Raw genomic sequence first — 16,118 nt, forward strand, 5'->3', positions numbered from 1 at the left:
TTTCTCCAGCTTACTTCATTGTAAGGGTACAGTATATAATCCATACCACACACACAATACATGTTAATTGGCTATTTACATCATCGGTGAGGCTTCCAGTCAATAGTAGGCTATTAGTAGTTAAGTTTTGGGGACTGAAAAGTCCTGTGTGGATTTTCAACTGCGTGGGTGTCAGCACCCCTCACTCCTGGGTTGTTCAAGGGTCAACTGTAGCTCAGGTCCCTTCGACCGTGGACAGTCTGTGACACTGTCTGGCTGCATGTGGATGAAACAAAAGACACAAACCAATCCACGCACAGCCATGGAGGATCCCAGCAGGTGGGCCTATCGGGGCGGGGGGGCTCCCTGGCTTTGTCCCTTTGGAACTTAATCATGGGATATCACCTCTTCATGGGATCGCTGCCCCACATATTTATTTTTCCAAACCTCCTTGGGGTCAGCAGGTAACAGTGACTCAGAGTTTCAGGGCTGTCGACAGCAGATGTTTTCCTTCAACAGGAAAGGTGGAAGGGTGTTTTCCTTGACTCTGATTCGAGCTCCTGTTGCCCCAGGAGTTTTCACAGAGCACGCGCACGTACACACACACACACACACACACACAGTCTTGTTATCGCGACACTCCAGCTCCTCAAACAGCATGCTCCCTGCACGGACATGTAGATGAAAGTTGCAAGGTTAAGCCCCTCTCTCCTATTGCTCTGGCTTGCTCTGGGGGAGAGACATGCCCCAAGACTTCCGGGGAGGTGGGAACCTTGCAATCTTTTTTTTTTTTTTTAAAGAACTGTAGTGTGGGAAATCACATAATGAATGCATTTGGAAGAGCGAAACCACCGTCTTCCCAATGTTGGCCACTTTGTAAGTCTGAATTTTTGTGTCTTGAATTTTGTGAAGAGGGTCTGGGGGGAGTTTGCCTTTCTTTGGGGCGGGAGGACCGTGCTCATGGCATCGATAACCCCTGGGCCTGGGCGTCCATGGGGCCCCCGCCTGCGTGAACCACCACCTTTCCCAGTCTTCATCACCCAGTCTGTAACACAAACGCCTGGCCCCTTGAAGCAGTGCACCACGGTGGACAAGGCAGCTCTGGAGCCAGAGAGACAGGTTCAAACCCTGGCTCTGACACTTAGCGCTGTGGGGCCTGAGGTGAGTAGTTCCCATGTGTGGGTCTCAGGTTCCTCATCTCACACAGCCTGGGGAGAGTGAAATGAAGTTCAAATCCACAGAGGCCTCAAGCTACGCCTGGCACACCGCAGTGCTCGGAGCTGCTTTCTCTTTGCCCGCCCGCATGGCGTGGCAGGGGCGGCACCTGCCCTCAGTGCGAGTTCCCTCCTCTGAGCTGGGGAGTACTCCGGTCCTTCCTGACGGGAGTGGGGGCAGACCCAAGGGACGCTCTCTTCCTTCCACAGCCAGGAGGGAGAAGTGATTCAGAGGCCTAAAGCTCCAGGCGGAGAAGCAGACACTTGGAGGAGAAGGACCACATTAGCCATTAAAAGTGATCAATTAGGTGACAGTGTTGAAATATAGTGTAGAATATTCCACTCAGGCTCTGGCTCTCATTTTTCTCCCTCATGCCTAGCAGAGTGCCTGACACCTACTAAACATTCAATAAACTTTTGCTAAATAAGTAGGGAGAAAGTGTTCATAAAATAACATTCATTGAGAAAATGAGAACAAAATTACATGCATGTTACTCCATCTATGTTGATGCATAGACGAATATTGGAAAGGAACATGGATGGAGCATGGTGGGAGAGATGCCATTTCCCTTTCCAAGATTTTGAATAGTGTGTTCAGGTTACTTTAGTAATAAAAACTCTAAAAAGAAATGACCTTTACTTCTAAAGCAGCTGGCACCCAGGCAGGCAGGGGTGGTGTGGGCAGACGGGGGCGGACAGAGATTAGGATCCCCGCCCTGCCACTCCTGGCAGATCTTCTTTTCGGGCAACTTAATTTCTCTGAGTTGTCAAGCTTACACAGGGTGGTCTGTGAAAAGTGCCTGGCCATGACTTACTCATAGCTTCCTGCCATCTCTTCTGGTGGGTTTATTATAAGTTGGGGCTAGCTCTAAGTTTCAGCACATCATTGCAGGGTGTCGATCTTCAATGACATGGGATCTTATGCAAATGCTAGAGGCAACCCACACCCTTCCAGGGGATATAGTGGCCTTAGAATCAGACCCAATCTTGCTTAAAGTCAGCTTTTAGGAGAGAATGAGTAAAGGTCTCAATGAAATCCTGTTGGAACACAGTAGGAGGAATTGGATGGGAAGAACAGCTAAAACAAAGTTCACTACACTCATCCTCGCCTTCATGATTCCATGCATGTTGGGACCAAAGAACCATTTCTGCAAGACCCAGGCATCTGGTCTGGGGAAGAGAACCACAGCATGCAGCAGACCTTGAAGACTGCTCTTGCCATCCTGCCTCCTGTCTTCTAGGCTGGAGGGGAGGCATATGGAGAAGAGCTTTGCAGGCAGAACACTCAAAAACCTTCTGGTCCAGTTCCTCATTGTACTGGAAGGGGCTCAAGTCTGAATAGGTGCGGGGACTCAGCTGGCTATCAGTGGTGTCAGGACCAGGGTCCCCACTTCCCAGGCCAGTCCTTCTCCCACTACCCTTGTCCTCCCTCACCCCACTCCCACACCCACAATTTCCCAGCTTTTAAGCGAGGTCTGCCTGGCTGTCCTCTCACCTGATGGCATCTGTGGCTGAAGCCTGAATAAGCATCATTCCTTGCAAGGAGCCACAGTGCTCGTTCTCGTTTAGAAATGGGGATGTATGGTGTCCAGGGAGGAGGATGGCCATGCAAAGAGTCATGGCAAGTATCTTGAGAAAGATCACTGTGGAATGCGAGTAAGATAACCTTTTCAACCATATGAATCAAGAATCTAGAAGACCACTCCCTTTGCCTCAACATTTCTGTTTCTAGGACATAATCACAAGTAGAAACAAAGACTGATCTGCAAAAAATGGGCTCAGAGTAAAACTTATATTTGCAAAAAGATGAGAAGCAACCTGAGTGTCCAGCTGTGGGAGGTTTCCTTTGTAAACTGTGACACCCCAGGGAGTGGACATTGTGCAAAATGGCTAATGACCTGGGAGAAAACTCACCATATATACTAAGTTTTAAAAGCAGGATACAAAACTATATATTCAAACCCAATTTTGGTTTTATAAATACTTTGTGGTGGGGCGGGGGGAGGGGGAAGGCTGGAAGGAAATATATCAAAATGGAAAGCATGATTAGTACTGATGTATAACTGATATTTTTAACCTCTCTGATTTTCTGGGTTTTTTTTCCATTTTAAAAAAGATGAATTTGCACAGATTTTAAACTCAGAGATGCATGCCATGAAGAAGGAATTCTTGGGTAGTTTTTTGTCTTCTCTGACACAGGGACCCAGAATGGAGCCTGCAGATGCACACAAACCCCGTGTCCCAGGGAGGTACCCAGAGCAGCCAAACTCTTGCCTGTGGTTTGAGCTCCTTATATCCCAAACCATCTGGCATCTGCAGGTGGATCTCACCCACAGCTTGGAGCATGTTTTCTCCCTGGGCTTGCAGGACACTCATCTGGCTGATTCAGATATTTCATCCCCTGGCCCTGGTGCTTTGGGTTTTAATTCTTTCATTGAGGCAGCCTACCTCTACAATGCTGAAAAAATACCTCCCAGCAGCCTCTTCTGCCTGGATCAAGGGACCCTCCTCACTACTGAATCAGAGAGAGGCCTCGGAGGGCAGTCATGGAGTGGGGAAGCAAACAAGGCCCAAGCTGGGGTCATGGAGGGCACAGAGGGCCTTGAGGAGGAAGGGGAGCCAGGAATCCCCGTGGCTGGGGGGTGGGGGGTGGGGAGGTGGGGAAGGGAATGGGCTGGGCAGGCAGGGAGAAGAAAGGTCCCCACTTCTCGGCCATGCAGGGGAAGTGCCCTGGCGAAGGGGACCCAGGAAAGAAATGTCCCAGTGCTTTACAGATATAATTGCCCCTTTCAAAGATGCCCCAGCCCCACTCCAGCCATCAGCTTCTGGCCCCAGGGCTCCAGGCCCAGGTGGTGCATTACCTCATTGTTGGTGCCCACATCCAGCAGGACGGGGAGGCACTGCTGCGGGCTGACCCCTCCGCACGCTGTGTACAGGGCCAGCTTGCCCACGGGGATGCCCATGCCGTAGCAGCCCAGATCTCCCAGGCCCAGGATGCGCTCCCCATCAGTCACCACCACGGCCTGGAAACAATCAGGAAAGAGCCTCTTGTGACAAAGTGCTCATTTTATCACCCCTCCTGCGTTGGGCTTGACAGGTGGATGCCCACCTCCTCTGCTGGGGGATGGAATCCTGGTCAGGGAAAAGGCCGAGGGATTCTTCCATTGCAGGTGGGAGTCCTTCTCCCTGTCCCCCATCTTGGCAGCTGGTGAGAAGCCCCACTGAGCTGGGCAGACACCTTACCCTGCATTCTGAGATTTGCGACAGGGGCTGCAGAAACAGCTGGAGGGAAACCACATCTGGTCACTCTCCCTCAAAGAAACTAAGCAGATATTCCCAGCTTGAGATCTGGGCATAGGACCATAATGAAAGGAGACCCTGAGGGACAAGTGTTCATGCTGCTGCCACAAGCCCACGGTTTTGAGGCTGATGGAAGTGCCCTCCGCCTGCTCCTGGGGTACAGTAAGTCCAACCTGCAAAGGGCAGGGCTCCCGTGACAGCGGCTGGGGTCACTACTTCCCAGGAACCCAGGAGGGTTCTCAAGCTGTACTGGGGTTACCACTGTGCTTTGGCAAATAATCACTGGTGGCATACTTCGTGCTAGTTCGGGGCTTGCTTGCTGTTAATTAACAGATGCTGAAGAAGCTGATGGTGATAGAAATTACTATGATTTTGATAGATATTCATTTATTCATTCTTTTACTACATATTTATGAAGCACCTACTTGGCAGACACTATGCCAGATTCTGGGAGAAGGAGCATCACTTTGCTCATTTGTAATAACAAGTCTGTATGGATTCAGGCCTTAAAGAACTAAGGGGCAATAAAAAGAGATGAAACATGTCTACTTATAATTAACAACTCTGGGAGGAAAGTGAGGATAGTGGAGCAGCACGAGGGTAGCCGAGACTGAGAAGGGAGAATTACATCCTGTAGGGTAACCCTTCGTAAGGGTGAGGGCACACAGGAGAAGACTGTCTGCAGGGGTCCAGCTGGGGAGAAAGGTACTTGATGCAAAAGGAAATTCGGATGCAGGACAGAGGTGGGGAGGGTGTGGGCTGTGTGTGGGGAACGAGGAGGTGCAGGTCGCATGAAAGGAGAGAACAGAATGTCAGGCAGGAGTCAGACGGTGAAGGGTCTTAAAAATCAGGCCACAGAAATCCCCTCGGGTGACAGTGAAGTTGTTTATAGTCACCCTGACCTGCTCACCATCACTGCCTCCCTCCATCTTGAAATGAGTTACATTTATGGGGCTACCTATCCCTCCACTGGAGCCTGGCTTTGACCAGGGCTTAGGACCAGCTCTGAGTGATGGACATCCCAGTGCCCCAAGCGTGGTGCTCCTGGGTGGGCATCATGGGGCTCAGCTCAATCTATGCAGGCACACTAAGCCCTGGGGATAAAGAGATGAAGACCCATTCTTGCTCTGGAAGAGTTTATGATCCAGGACCCAAAGGGCCCATGGCATCTTATCATTTATATTCTCCAGCTCTCTAAGAGTAAGAGCACACAGAGGTGCTGCCTTTCGGTAGAAACAGGTATAGAGATTCTTAAAAACACTCCTCCACTTCTGGAAAGGGGACTTGGGGGGGCGGGCAGAGCAAGAGACCCATGACGATCATGATTTTCCCCCTCAGATTATCTACTGCCTCTATGGAGAGTGTTCTCAACCCACATGCCACCTGATTTTCCCCACAGCCCTGGCAGGTGGGTGAGTCTGAGATTGTTATCCCCATCTCACAGGTGAGCAAACAGAAGCTCTAAGACCTTCATGTTTTATATACATGTGTTAAGTATCAGCCAGAAGCCAGGCCCTGGATTGGATGTTTCCACATGAGGTATCTTAGAAAGATTAGATGGCCTACCAAAGTCACCTTGCTTGTGCACGTGGCAGGTCAGAATCCTAATCAGGCTTTGGGTTCCTGGCTCTGGGGTCCTTCTACCACCACTGCAACAGGGTTAAAGCACCTGTGTCTTGGTCAACTTCTGCCCTGCCTCTGACCTCCCCCTGGGGGAGCCTGTGCTTTCATGCTGCCCAGACTCAGGGCATTCCTCTACCATCTCTCCTGATCAAGGCTTCCTTATTCCAATTCCCAGTCTCTCAGAATTTCTCTCCATTGAGGGGCAGTGAGTTAACCAGAGGAGATCGGCTCCTACTCCAGGGTGTTATGCCTACAACTCTGGGGCCTTCCCAGATGGTGACAGGGCTCTCCAGGGCTGCCCTCCAAGCCTGAACCGTGCAAGGGCCCTCTCCTGCACGGCTGCCTCCTCACTTCCATCTGCCACCCTCTCTCCATCACTCAGTGCTATTGGTTGGATTATTACAACGCTTCATGACCAGACTCATCTTTCCTCCTTCCAGTCTCTCCACATGCACTGTGTCAGAAACCCATTTTCATCATGCCATTCCCAGGCTCAAAGACCTTGAATGACTTCAAACTGTCCATAGAATAGAGTCCAAAACATTTAACACCTTAATGATCTGAACCCAGTATATGTTCTGACTTAGCTCTTGCTACTCATTTGCACACAAGTGCCTACTCCAGCCAAACTGACCTCCTCACTCCTCCCAGACATCCTCTGAACTCACGTATGATCTCCTCCCTCTCAGCCCCATGGTCCTCTCTCCTAGAAGGTCCTCCTCCAGCATGCAAACCCTGCTCCATTACAATCTAATGCGATTTCTCCTAGCACCTGTTAGGGCTACCACACAGCTAGCCTGCGCACCCTTCCTGCCTGCCTGCCTGCCACAAACATTGACTAAGTACCTACTGCTTGCCAACCCCTGCATAAGGTTCTGCTTACATATTTGGGTTCTTATTTAACATTTTTAAAAATGCACATTTTATCTCACCAAACAACCTAAAGATTAATGGCGGGGGTTCTGGAGTAATCTTGGGTAAACAGATAATTTTTCTGAGTTTTAACTTTCCATCAAGTGGGGGATAATCATACCTAACTCATCAGATGGTTGTAATGATGAAGTAATATCAGTCTCATTTTAACCAGGTGCCTTGGGTAAGTGATCAATAAACGGTTACTGCTCTTATGATTATGATGATGGTTATTATTTGGGGCAAAGATCCCATATTGGATTTTTAATTGTTTTATCTTCTCTCTAGTTCAGCATTATCACAGGAAGGCCATACAGTAAGCATCTGTTCAATGAGTGAATGAAATGGAACCAAGAGGAGACCGTGGTGGCCATTGGCCAAGAAAGTCGGTCATGCAAAGCTTGTGGCTCCTATGTCCTCTCTAAGCAGACATTGCCATTTGGATGTCCAATAGTCCCCCCAAATTCCCGAGTCCCTAACCAAATGAATCTGCTTTCCCTTTATTCTTCTAAACCTTTCACTTCTGCTGTCCTCCCTCCATTACCTTGGATTTCCCAAGCTCAAAACTGTCCTGTTACAACTCCTCTCTGTCGGTCGTCAACCACAGCCAACTGGTCACCAAGTTCTGCTGATTCCATCTGCTCCTTACTTTTCCATTTGTTCCATGATCTTCACTTGCATTGTTGCTGCCTTCGGGTGAGCCCATCCATCTCATCTGACCACTGCAGTGGTCTCTTCACAGGTCCCTCCACTCTTGGATTCCCCGTGCCCCATTTCATTTTTCCAAAGCACACCCAGCTTTGCGACTTCCTTACCCCAAACCTCCAATGTCTCTCAATGCCTGTGAAATAAAGCTCAAACATCTTTGGCGTTTAAGGCCTTCCATGGTCTAGGTCCTAACTGCTCTTTGAATTTCTTCTTTATCCAAATAAAATAATTCCAACCTTGTATAAGGTCTGTACTTTCCCGACTACATGCCATTTTACCCCTCAATCCCTATGATCTCCGTGATCCAAATCCTACCATCCTTGTATGCTTCAAGGAACAGTACAAAAGTCACCTTCCTCCATGATGTTCCCCTTCCAGAAGTCATACTCCTTCCTCTAAGTTCCCATGGCATTTTCCTCGTATTATGTTAGTTAGATGATAACTTCATCTTTCATAGTTCTAAGCTCTTTAGGGCAAGTAATGGGTCTTGTCATCTTTGATTCTTCAGGCACTTAGCTTGGTGCCCGCAATGTGATAGGAACTGGATAAATGGTGGCCAATATGATAGATCCAACCTAGAGAGCAGAGGCTTTCCACAGGACTGCTTCATATGTGGTGTGAATGAACAAGTTCAGGGAGAAGGTGCTGGATCTTATTTTTCATGACATCAATGGAGCTGGATGCCAAGGGCCACTAGTACGGTAGAAGTCAAAATCTGAGGACAAGCATGAGAAGCACTGTGGGGTTTTAGAGTCCAGCAGTAACTATCAGTGAACTACAGGATTGCAGCTTCCTTGTTTGGATGGCATCTGCAACTCATACCTCCTCTGTATTTCAGATGACGAAGGAGGAGGGTGGGCCACATTCTTCCTCTGTCCACCTAGTGTGGACCTACAGCCTTTTCTGCCTTACTGCCCATGTGCCTTAGCCTAGGTGGACCCAATGGGGCTGACCCCATTGCTCTAGCCTCAGTTTCCTTACTTGCTGTAGCCCCAGGTTCCTTGGATCTGTAGTTATGTCATGGGCTGCCCACAGCCCTCACCTCCTCCCTCTCTCTCATCCTTCCCTTTTTATTCCTCTTCCTCCCCTTCTCTCTCCACTACATAAATAACACACAGTCTGCAGTTGCAAATCTTGGTTCAACCCTTCACAGGCAAACAGCCACCTTCCTTGTCTATAAAATGGGGGTAATAATAATTCTCACCACTTATAGGTCATTAGAAGTCGATGAGGTCAGATGCTGCATGAGGTGGATACAGGGATGTGCTGCCCACATCTCCCTTTCAGGACTCAAGGAGTGATTCCCTCAGCTGTTCCCTCAGGTGTCAGCCCACTTGGAGAATTTCCTTGACTGAAGAGCCACCTTGCCCCAAGTCATACCCTGTTCCGAAGGGCAGCAGCCCACAACCAATGACTGATGGATGCAGGGGTATAAAGGCCCAGCTCCCCTGCCCCAACTCCGTTGGACTTGGAAGAGCCACCCCAGCTCCAGAGGCTCCTCATGGGCTCAGCTGAGGCTTCCTTGAGGCCTCACTCCGCCCAACCTCTTTCTAGCCTTTCTCCTGCTTCCTTCCCTTCTAGAGGTATTGATACCAAGAGCACTCCCTGAGAGGCTAATGTCCATCTCAGAGAATGTTTCCCAGGACACCCACCTTCGGACACCGAGGACAGAGTGGGTTTAACACGTGGCGGGCCTGTGCATAATGGACAGGCACTTGGCGCCAGCACCTGGTCCAAGTTGAGACGCCCATGTGGTTGGTGCTCAGCAGCAGAGGCTGCCTCTGGGCCTCCCCTACCCAGCTGCCTCTCAGTACCTTCCCTCCTTCCCCCCAAAGATGCTGGGCCTGGGGTGAGGGAGAGATTTAGGAGCTTGGGAAAGCTGTGGGGAGGGGGGCTATTCTCAGGTGAGTTTTCCTCAGGCTCAAGGCAGTGGCCACTGTGGGAAAGAGTCAGAAAAGCAGTTCTCACTCCTTTTCATGATTTATAGCCGGACAGCTCTGGGCGACCTGGCCCACCCCCTCCTCCCTGAACAAGAGGGGCCCACAAAACTCCATGGTCCCCCCAACCCTGGGCTTTGGCCTCACCTCCCTGCCAGCCTGCTTCTTCTACACTGCAGTTTGCAGTTCTGCTTTCTGGCTGGGACACCGGGGAAAGTCATCCTTTATCTTGGGATGTGATTCAGAAGCTCCTCTGAACCACTTCTCCCCTCCAGCCAAGAGGCCACCAACATCAGGATCTAAAGATACCCGTGCCTTGGAAAACTGCCTCCTCGACTCAGCAGCTGGGGAGGAGGTGGCTCAGCGGCAGGGCTCTGGGGGCGTCGACACCTACTCATGGGTGACCATGGGCAAGTCACGGAACCTCAGCTTGCTCGCCTGAGAAACGACACACCCCTTTCTTCAGGACCCACTTTGGGGGCATCAGCCGCACCCCTTCCTTCTCCATTCTGATCACAGGGGCTGTGAGACCCAAAGGAAATAATGAGAGGGAATCCAGCTCCAAAATACCATGAAAGGGATTCCCTGCCTAGCGAAGGAGACCTTCATCTCCTCTTTTTAGGGCAACTGGAGAAAACACACGAGCAAACAAGAAAGACTAGGACTTAGAACATTCTGGACCTTTGAAAGGGCAGCCTTAGGGGTGGGGGGGGAAGGACCCTCCAGAAAAGGCTGGTGGACAGGGCAGGCGGGAGACCCGGGTAAGCTGGGAGCAGCCTGAGCAGCCCTAACTGCTCCCCTCTTTGGCAGCACAGACACAGTCTATGCAATTGTTTCCAGGTCAGTCTCTCCAACCAGGCCCAAAGTCTGGAAGCTACAGAGATGTTTACTCAATGAGCGTTGAGTGCAACAGAATTAGATGCACTGGTCCAGATGTCCCCATGGAACCTCTGTTTTCCTGAGAGGCTTTGGACGCCTCTCTCCTTCTGAGGCCCACTCCAGCCCCGCCCACTCTGGGGTGACCTAAAGCTGCATTCCTCTTCCTCTAAAATCACAAAAGTGGTTGTCTCCAGCTCTCTGGTAGTTAGCACTTAGTACGTAGGAAGGTTCTCAAACTATGTGTGTTGAAGTCAGTCAACGAGTATTTTATAAGTTGTGCCCTGACAAAAGGAGCAGCTAGAGCCTGAAATCCAGCCCATGAGCCCCTCACTGAGCCTCTGTGCCACCTCAGAGAAAGGAGCACCTTCTTCTTACTGGTTAAGATGCAATGGCTTTTTGTCGTTCTCTTTAATTCTTCGTAGCTTGCACAAAGGCAGGTGTATGTTGGTGAGGACTCCATTTCTCTGCTCCTGGATCAGTGCTTGGTACATGGGAGATGCTCATCATGTCTGCTGCCTGAGTTCACGCACCTCAAGCGTCTACTGCATGCCCAGTCTGCACAAGCTTTCACCGTGGGTGAAGTGCCCAGGATAGATCAGCTTGCAGTACCTCAGCAGCCTGTCTGCACAGGGCAGGCTGGAGTTCACTGCCCATCCAGTGAGCTGGCTTCCCTGAATGTGCTGAAGATTTTACTATAGCTTCATCTTAGACACGCCATAGAAACTCGCTTCTTCTGGGACTGAGACCAAAACCTGTAGGGCCCAGGCCTGCACGAAACCAGAATCTAAGCAGACAAGCAGGGCAGAAATGCCCAGGGCAAAATCACACCCAGACAGAGATGTACGAAATGAGCCCTTCACTGTGGCCATAAAGTCCACAGACCCTGGCAGTGGTTTGGGCCTGGCTCCTAAGAGCCAAGCTCCTGCCTTCCTTGTTCTGGCTCAGAATGCTACCACTCCCCAGGGAGGGCCAGAAGTGGGCAGGACACAGAGAGAGGTGTGCAGAGGGAAGCTGTGCTTAGTGCCTAGTGGAGAGAGATGGGGTAACTGAGGGAACTGGCAGGAACAGGGAGGGCAGGCCTGAGGAGGAAGCCATGGTGGAGTGCCTCCCAGTCAGCTCCAATCCTTCCCCAGCTCGGGCGCCAGAAATGCCCTCGCGAAGCAGCTAGCAGGTGTTTCGCATTTTTGCTTCACCCATTTGCAGAAGCGACGATCATCTTAGACGGGAAAGCCCCTCATACTCTTCCACAGAAGTTCCCTAGCAGGAGGCGATCTGGGCATGTAGCCAGAGGCTAACAAGTTTCTACAAAGCTGCAGGTTTTATATTTCAAAACTAACATAAACTTTGCATATTATATTATATCCTGTTTATTATATAAAAATGTTTTTTCCTTAGATTATTTGAGTAAAGCTGATATTCCAGGCAAAAGAGGCAGGTTTCTTTCTTCACTCTGCATAGAATTACCACCTGTCTCCCTGCCCCTCCCCCCAAACTGTGTGCACACACATGAAAGTACTGTTCACCATAAACTTTGCCTCTTCTTGCAGAATGTCCCCACTCTATGTCCTACTGTCTCCAAGGCCTATCTGGCTAAACTCTACCCCTTAACTTAAGGCCCTGCTCCAATGTCACCTCTCCCATAAGTCTTCCTAGATTCCCCTCAGGCTAAAAGTAATCTCTGCCTTTGTGAACACCCTCAGCTCTCTCCGTGTGCTTCACTTACTTCTGACCAAGTTCCCTGTTAGTCTTTTGTGTCTCTGTCTTATTTTCCTCATGAAAGTTAGCTACTTGAGAAGTTCTGATTTTTCCCTGTATCCTCCATGGAAACTGGTGTTGTATATATAGTAGGTACTCAATACATGCTGAACAGATTTCAGAGCACTACTATTAATAATAATGATAAGGGCAATTTCACCTGGGTGTGGGTCACTGCAAACCTCTGCTCTGTGGTGCATTTATGCCTGGCGCTAACCGGGCTGGGCTCTGGGCCAGGGAAGACCTGCAGTGTCTCGCCCTCAGTGTTATAATGGCTCATTTTCTAGCTGGGGATGACTCTGGTCCAGGTTGAAAGGATTCACCCAACAACAGCAGTAACAAAGAAAACAGGATCATACCTTAATATTGTCTTCTGGCCAAGAGTTTAGCATGGTTGCAATGTGGCCCTTGTCATGAATGGTGATGAACAGCCCACTAGGAGAAAAAACATGTACACAGAGAGAAACCAGGCAGTCAGACTAGGAACAAAGACCACAGTCCTGTTTATCACTGCACCGTTTAATTTTTCCCACAGACATGGTCAAGGCGGGGCCTTGCCCCCAACATTTTGGAGGGCCCCAGCCCTGGCCTTCCTCCAATTTCTCCTCTCCACAAGGCAAGGAGTCCATGGGGCCGAGGGATGTGCCCACCTGGGGCCTATGCTCACCAGAGCCTGCACCCTCCCTTCTTCCTTCTAGACCAGGCACACAGGACCCCAGAATTCTCTGAGGGACCCCAAGGCTGCTTCAGGAAACCATGTCGGCATCTTCCTGGGTCCCCCCATTTCTGAGTATAGACCACACTATGGTGGGCAGAGCCCTAGGCCTGGGGCTGTGACTGGAGCTTGGACGTTAGAGTTGTGGTACCAGACACAGGTACAGGAGGCCCTGGGGCAGTGGGGGACAAGGCTGGGGATGGGAAGAGGGGTGGGCTGCCAGCCAGGAGCCACTCTTCTTTGCAGTACTAGAGCATGTGACTTCTAAATTCAAACGTGGCCTTCCAGACCAGCAGGAAGGTACATCTGTAAAGGCGGTGGGGGGGGGGGGGGGGGGATGTATTTTATTTACCAGTGTATTCGCTTGATTTTAGAACTTTTATTTATGTTTAGACCTCCGTATGTGGACCTAAGTCTTCTGCCCTGGGATCAGGGGTATGAGAATATGTATACCTGGAGAATATCTGTGCCACTTCCTTCCTTTCCTTTGTTCCTCCAATGCATCCAGAAAGGCTCCTTTTCCTAACGAGGTACTCACTCTGGTTCGCCAATGTGAGTAGGCTGGGGAGGTGTGGAAAGCAGCGTCCCCCACTCTCACTGCCCTGGCTAACTCAGAGAAGACTTCCAAACAGTACTTTACATGGCTTTGTGAGAGGCTTGGATTTTGGATCCGTTATTTAAATCATGCCCTAGTCAACACTGTAAAGGCCCTTGGCCCTGCTCTTTGGTCTCAGCAGTGTTGTAAAACTCCCAACCCTGGATACACCTACTGTCTGTTTCCTGTGGGCCCCACCCAGGCAGCCAAGGGCAGGGGGAGAAAGCCAGACCACAGGAAAGGCTGACGGGCACCACCACAAATTCTTCACCGGCAACCCACATGCACTCTCAACAACTGCTCAGTCTTTGTTCTTTCGGTGTTTCTCTGCTCAACTGTCACTCTTTCCACTCTTTGCAAAGACTATTTTAAACTTCTCTGTTCTCAAACCTCCAACGGCCTCACCGTCCCCCAACTCCCCTAGTGACCTTGCCTCTGATGTCATGTGAAGCCATGGGATGGCGTCTCTGTCAGCTTCCCACCACCAAGCCCACAAACTTCTGCATCCAGAGACAGTTCCTTTATTTCTTCCATTCCAATGAATATTATAAAGTCTTATACTTAATGATGCTCCTCTCTCCCCTAGATTTTCCATTAAGTTCCCATCAGCCACAAAATCTCCCCAAGTCTTTATCATCTTAAAGACTTCTGACTTTTGTTAGTGGTAGTCTCTTGAACAGAGTAAACTTTCTGTAGATAGCAATAATAAAACTGTTATCTTTTAAAAAATTAAAAAAAATTATTTGAGAGAGAGAGAGAGAATGCACAAACCAGGGGAGGGGTAGAGGGAGAGGACAAGCAGACTCCCTGCTGAGGGGAGCCCAATGCAGGGCTCGATCCCAAGATTCTGAGATCATGATGTGAGCCAAAGTGAGATGCTTAACTGACTGAGCCACTCAGGCACCCAAAACTGTTATTTTTTAAATTTTTATTTTATTTAAATTCAATTAGTTAACATATATTATTAGTTTCAAAGGTAGAGTTCAGTGATTCCTCAGATGCATATAACACCCAGTGCTCATTACATTAAGTGCCCTCCTTAACGTCCATCACCCAATTACCCGCCCCCCACCTCCCCTCCAGCAACCCTCAGTTTGTTTCTTATAGTTAAGGGTCTTTTATTGTTTGCCTCCCTCTCTGTTTTTATTTTATTTGTTCCTCCCTTCCCCTATGTTCATCTGTTTAATTTCTTAAATTCCACATGAGTGAAGTCATATAATTGTCTTTCTCTGATTGAGTTATTTTGCTCAGCATAATACCCTCAAGTTCTATCTATGTCATTGCAAATGGCAAGATTTCATTTTTTTTAACGGCTGAGTAATATTCCATTGTATAGATATAGCACATCTTCCTTATCCATTCATTTGTAGATGGACATCTGGCCTCTTTCCATTGTTTGGCTATTGTGGACATCACTGCTATAAACACTGGGGTGCAGGTGCCCCTTTGGATCACTGTGTTTGTATCCTTTGGGTAAATACCTAGTAGTGCAGGAGGCTGGGGAAAGATGGCAGAGTAGGGGACCCTATTTCAACTGGTCCCGGAATTGAGCTGGATATCTACCAGACCACTCTGAGCACCCATGAAACCAGCCTGAGTTGTAAGAAGATCTGGATCTCTACAAACAGAATATCGTAGGCGGTTGGTTTTGAGATACGAACAGGGAGCTGTGATTCCACGGGCAGATATCGGAGGATAAACAGCAGCGGGATGGTGCCTGGCCGTGGGGATCCTACACCGCCGGTGAGCGACAGCCTCGCGCGCTGTGGACAGGCACAGACTCGCAGACTGGTAGCAGCGGGGAAAGGACTCTAGGGCAGCGTCTGGGGCAGAAACCTGGAGCAGCGGGGTCACACCTGCAAACTGCAGCACCCCGGACAGAAACCCAGAGTGGTGGGGTCCCGTGTGTGCGAACTGGGAGCAGCTGGCAGTTTTAGAAGCACAAAGGGCAGAGAAGTGCCCTGACCTGGAGGCAGGACTGGGGGCGCTGCAGAGGGGCGCACAACCCAGGATGCTGCAGTTTATAGCAGCATGGACAGAAATGGAGACAGTGTGGCCTGGAGAGCTCACTGAAGAACAGACTGCGATCTCTCTGCTCTGAGGCAGAGGGTTGGAAACGGTCTCTTCTGCTCTGACTTGTGGAAGAGACGCAGAAAGCCGCCAGGGAAAGCCGCCAGAGAACAAAAGCCCCAAAAACTGATTCCCGCTGAGCCCATCCCCCGCCACAGGAGTGCAGGGCAACTCTGCCCAAACAGGGGTGCCTGAGTAACAGCGTGGCAGGCCCCTCCCACAGAAGACAGGCTGGGAAAACAAGAGGCCAGCAACCCTAAGGTCCCAAGAAAACAGGTGCATCTTGCTTGGGTTCTGGTCAATAATTTGGACTCTATACATTCCCTCAAACACCCATCAACAGAATGACTAGGAGGAGGAGCCCCCAAAACAGAAAAGACTCAGAGATTATGATTTATGCTGCAGATTTACAAATAGATACAGATATAACC

At 49.8% G+C, this 16,118-nt stretch overlaps 2 protein-coding genes across 6 annotated transcripts in view; one reads left to right on the top strand and one right to left on the bottom strand.

Annotated features, from left to right (window-relative positions):
• Positions 1 to 16,118, top strand: part of LOC118004206 (protein tyrosine phosphatase type IVA 1-like) — a 114,572-nt gene that overhangs the window by 68,073 nt on the left and 30,381 nt on the right. The window lies entirely within an intron of this gene.
• ME3 (malic enzyme 3) overlaps positions 1 to 16,118 on the bottom strand; it is a 194,548-nt gene that overhangs the window by 52,593 nt on the left and 125,837 nt on the right. For all 4 annotated transcript variants that reach the window (XM_034995432.1, XM_034995431.1, XM_034995433.1 and 1 more), the window contains 2 exons: positions 12,667 to 12,742; positions 4,055 to 4,216 (listed from right to left, as the gene is read on the bottom strand). In XM_034995432.1, coding sequence (XP_034851323.1) covers positions 4,055 to 4,216; positions 12,667 to 12,742 — 238 coding nt within the window. The remainder of the gene's footprint in view (positions 1 to 4,054; positions 4,217 to 12,666; positions 12,743 to 16,118) is intronic.

This window comes from Mirounga leonina, unplaced genomic scaffold, assembly GCF_011800145.1.
Source record: "Mirounga leonina isolate KUSES-001 unplaced genomic scaffold, KU_Mleo_1.0 Mir_92, whole genome shotgun sequence".
NCBI lineage: Eukaryota > Metazoa > Chordata > Mammalia > Carnivora > Phocidae > Mirounga > Mirounga leonina.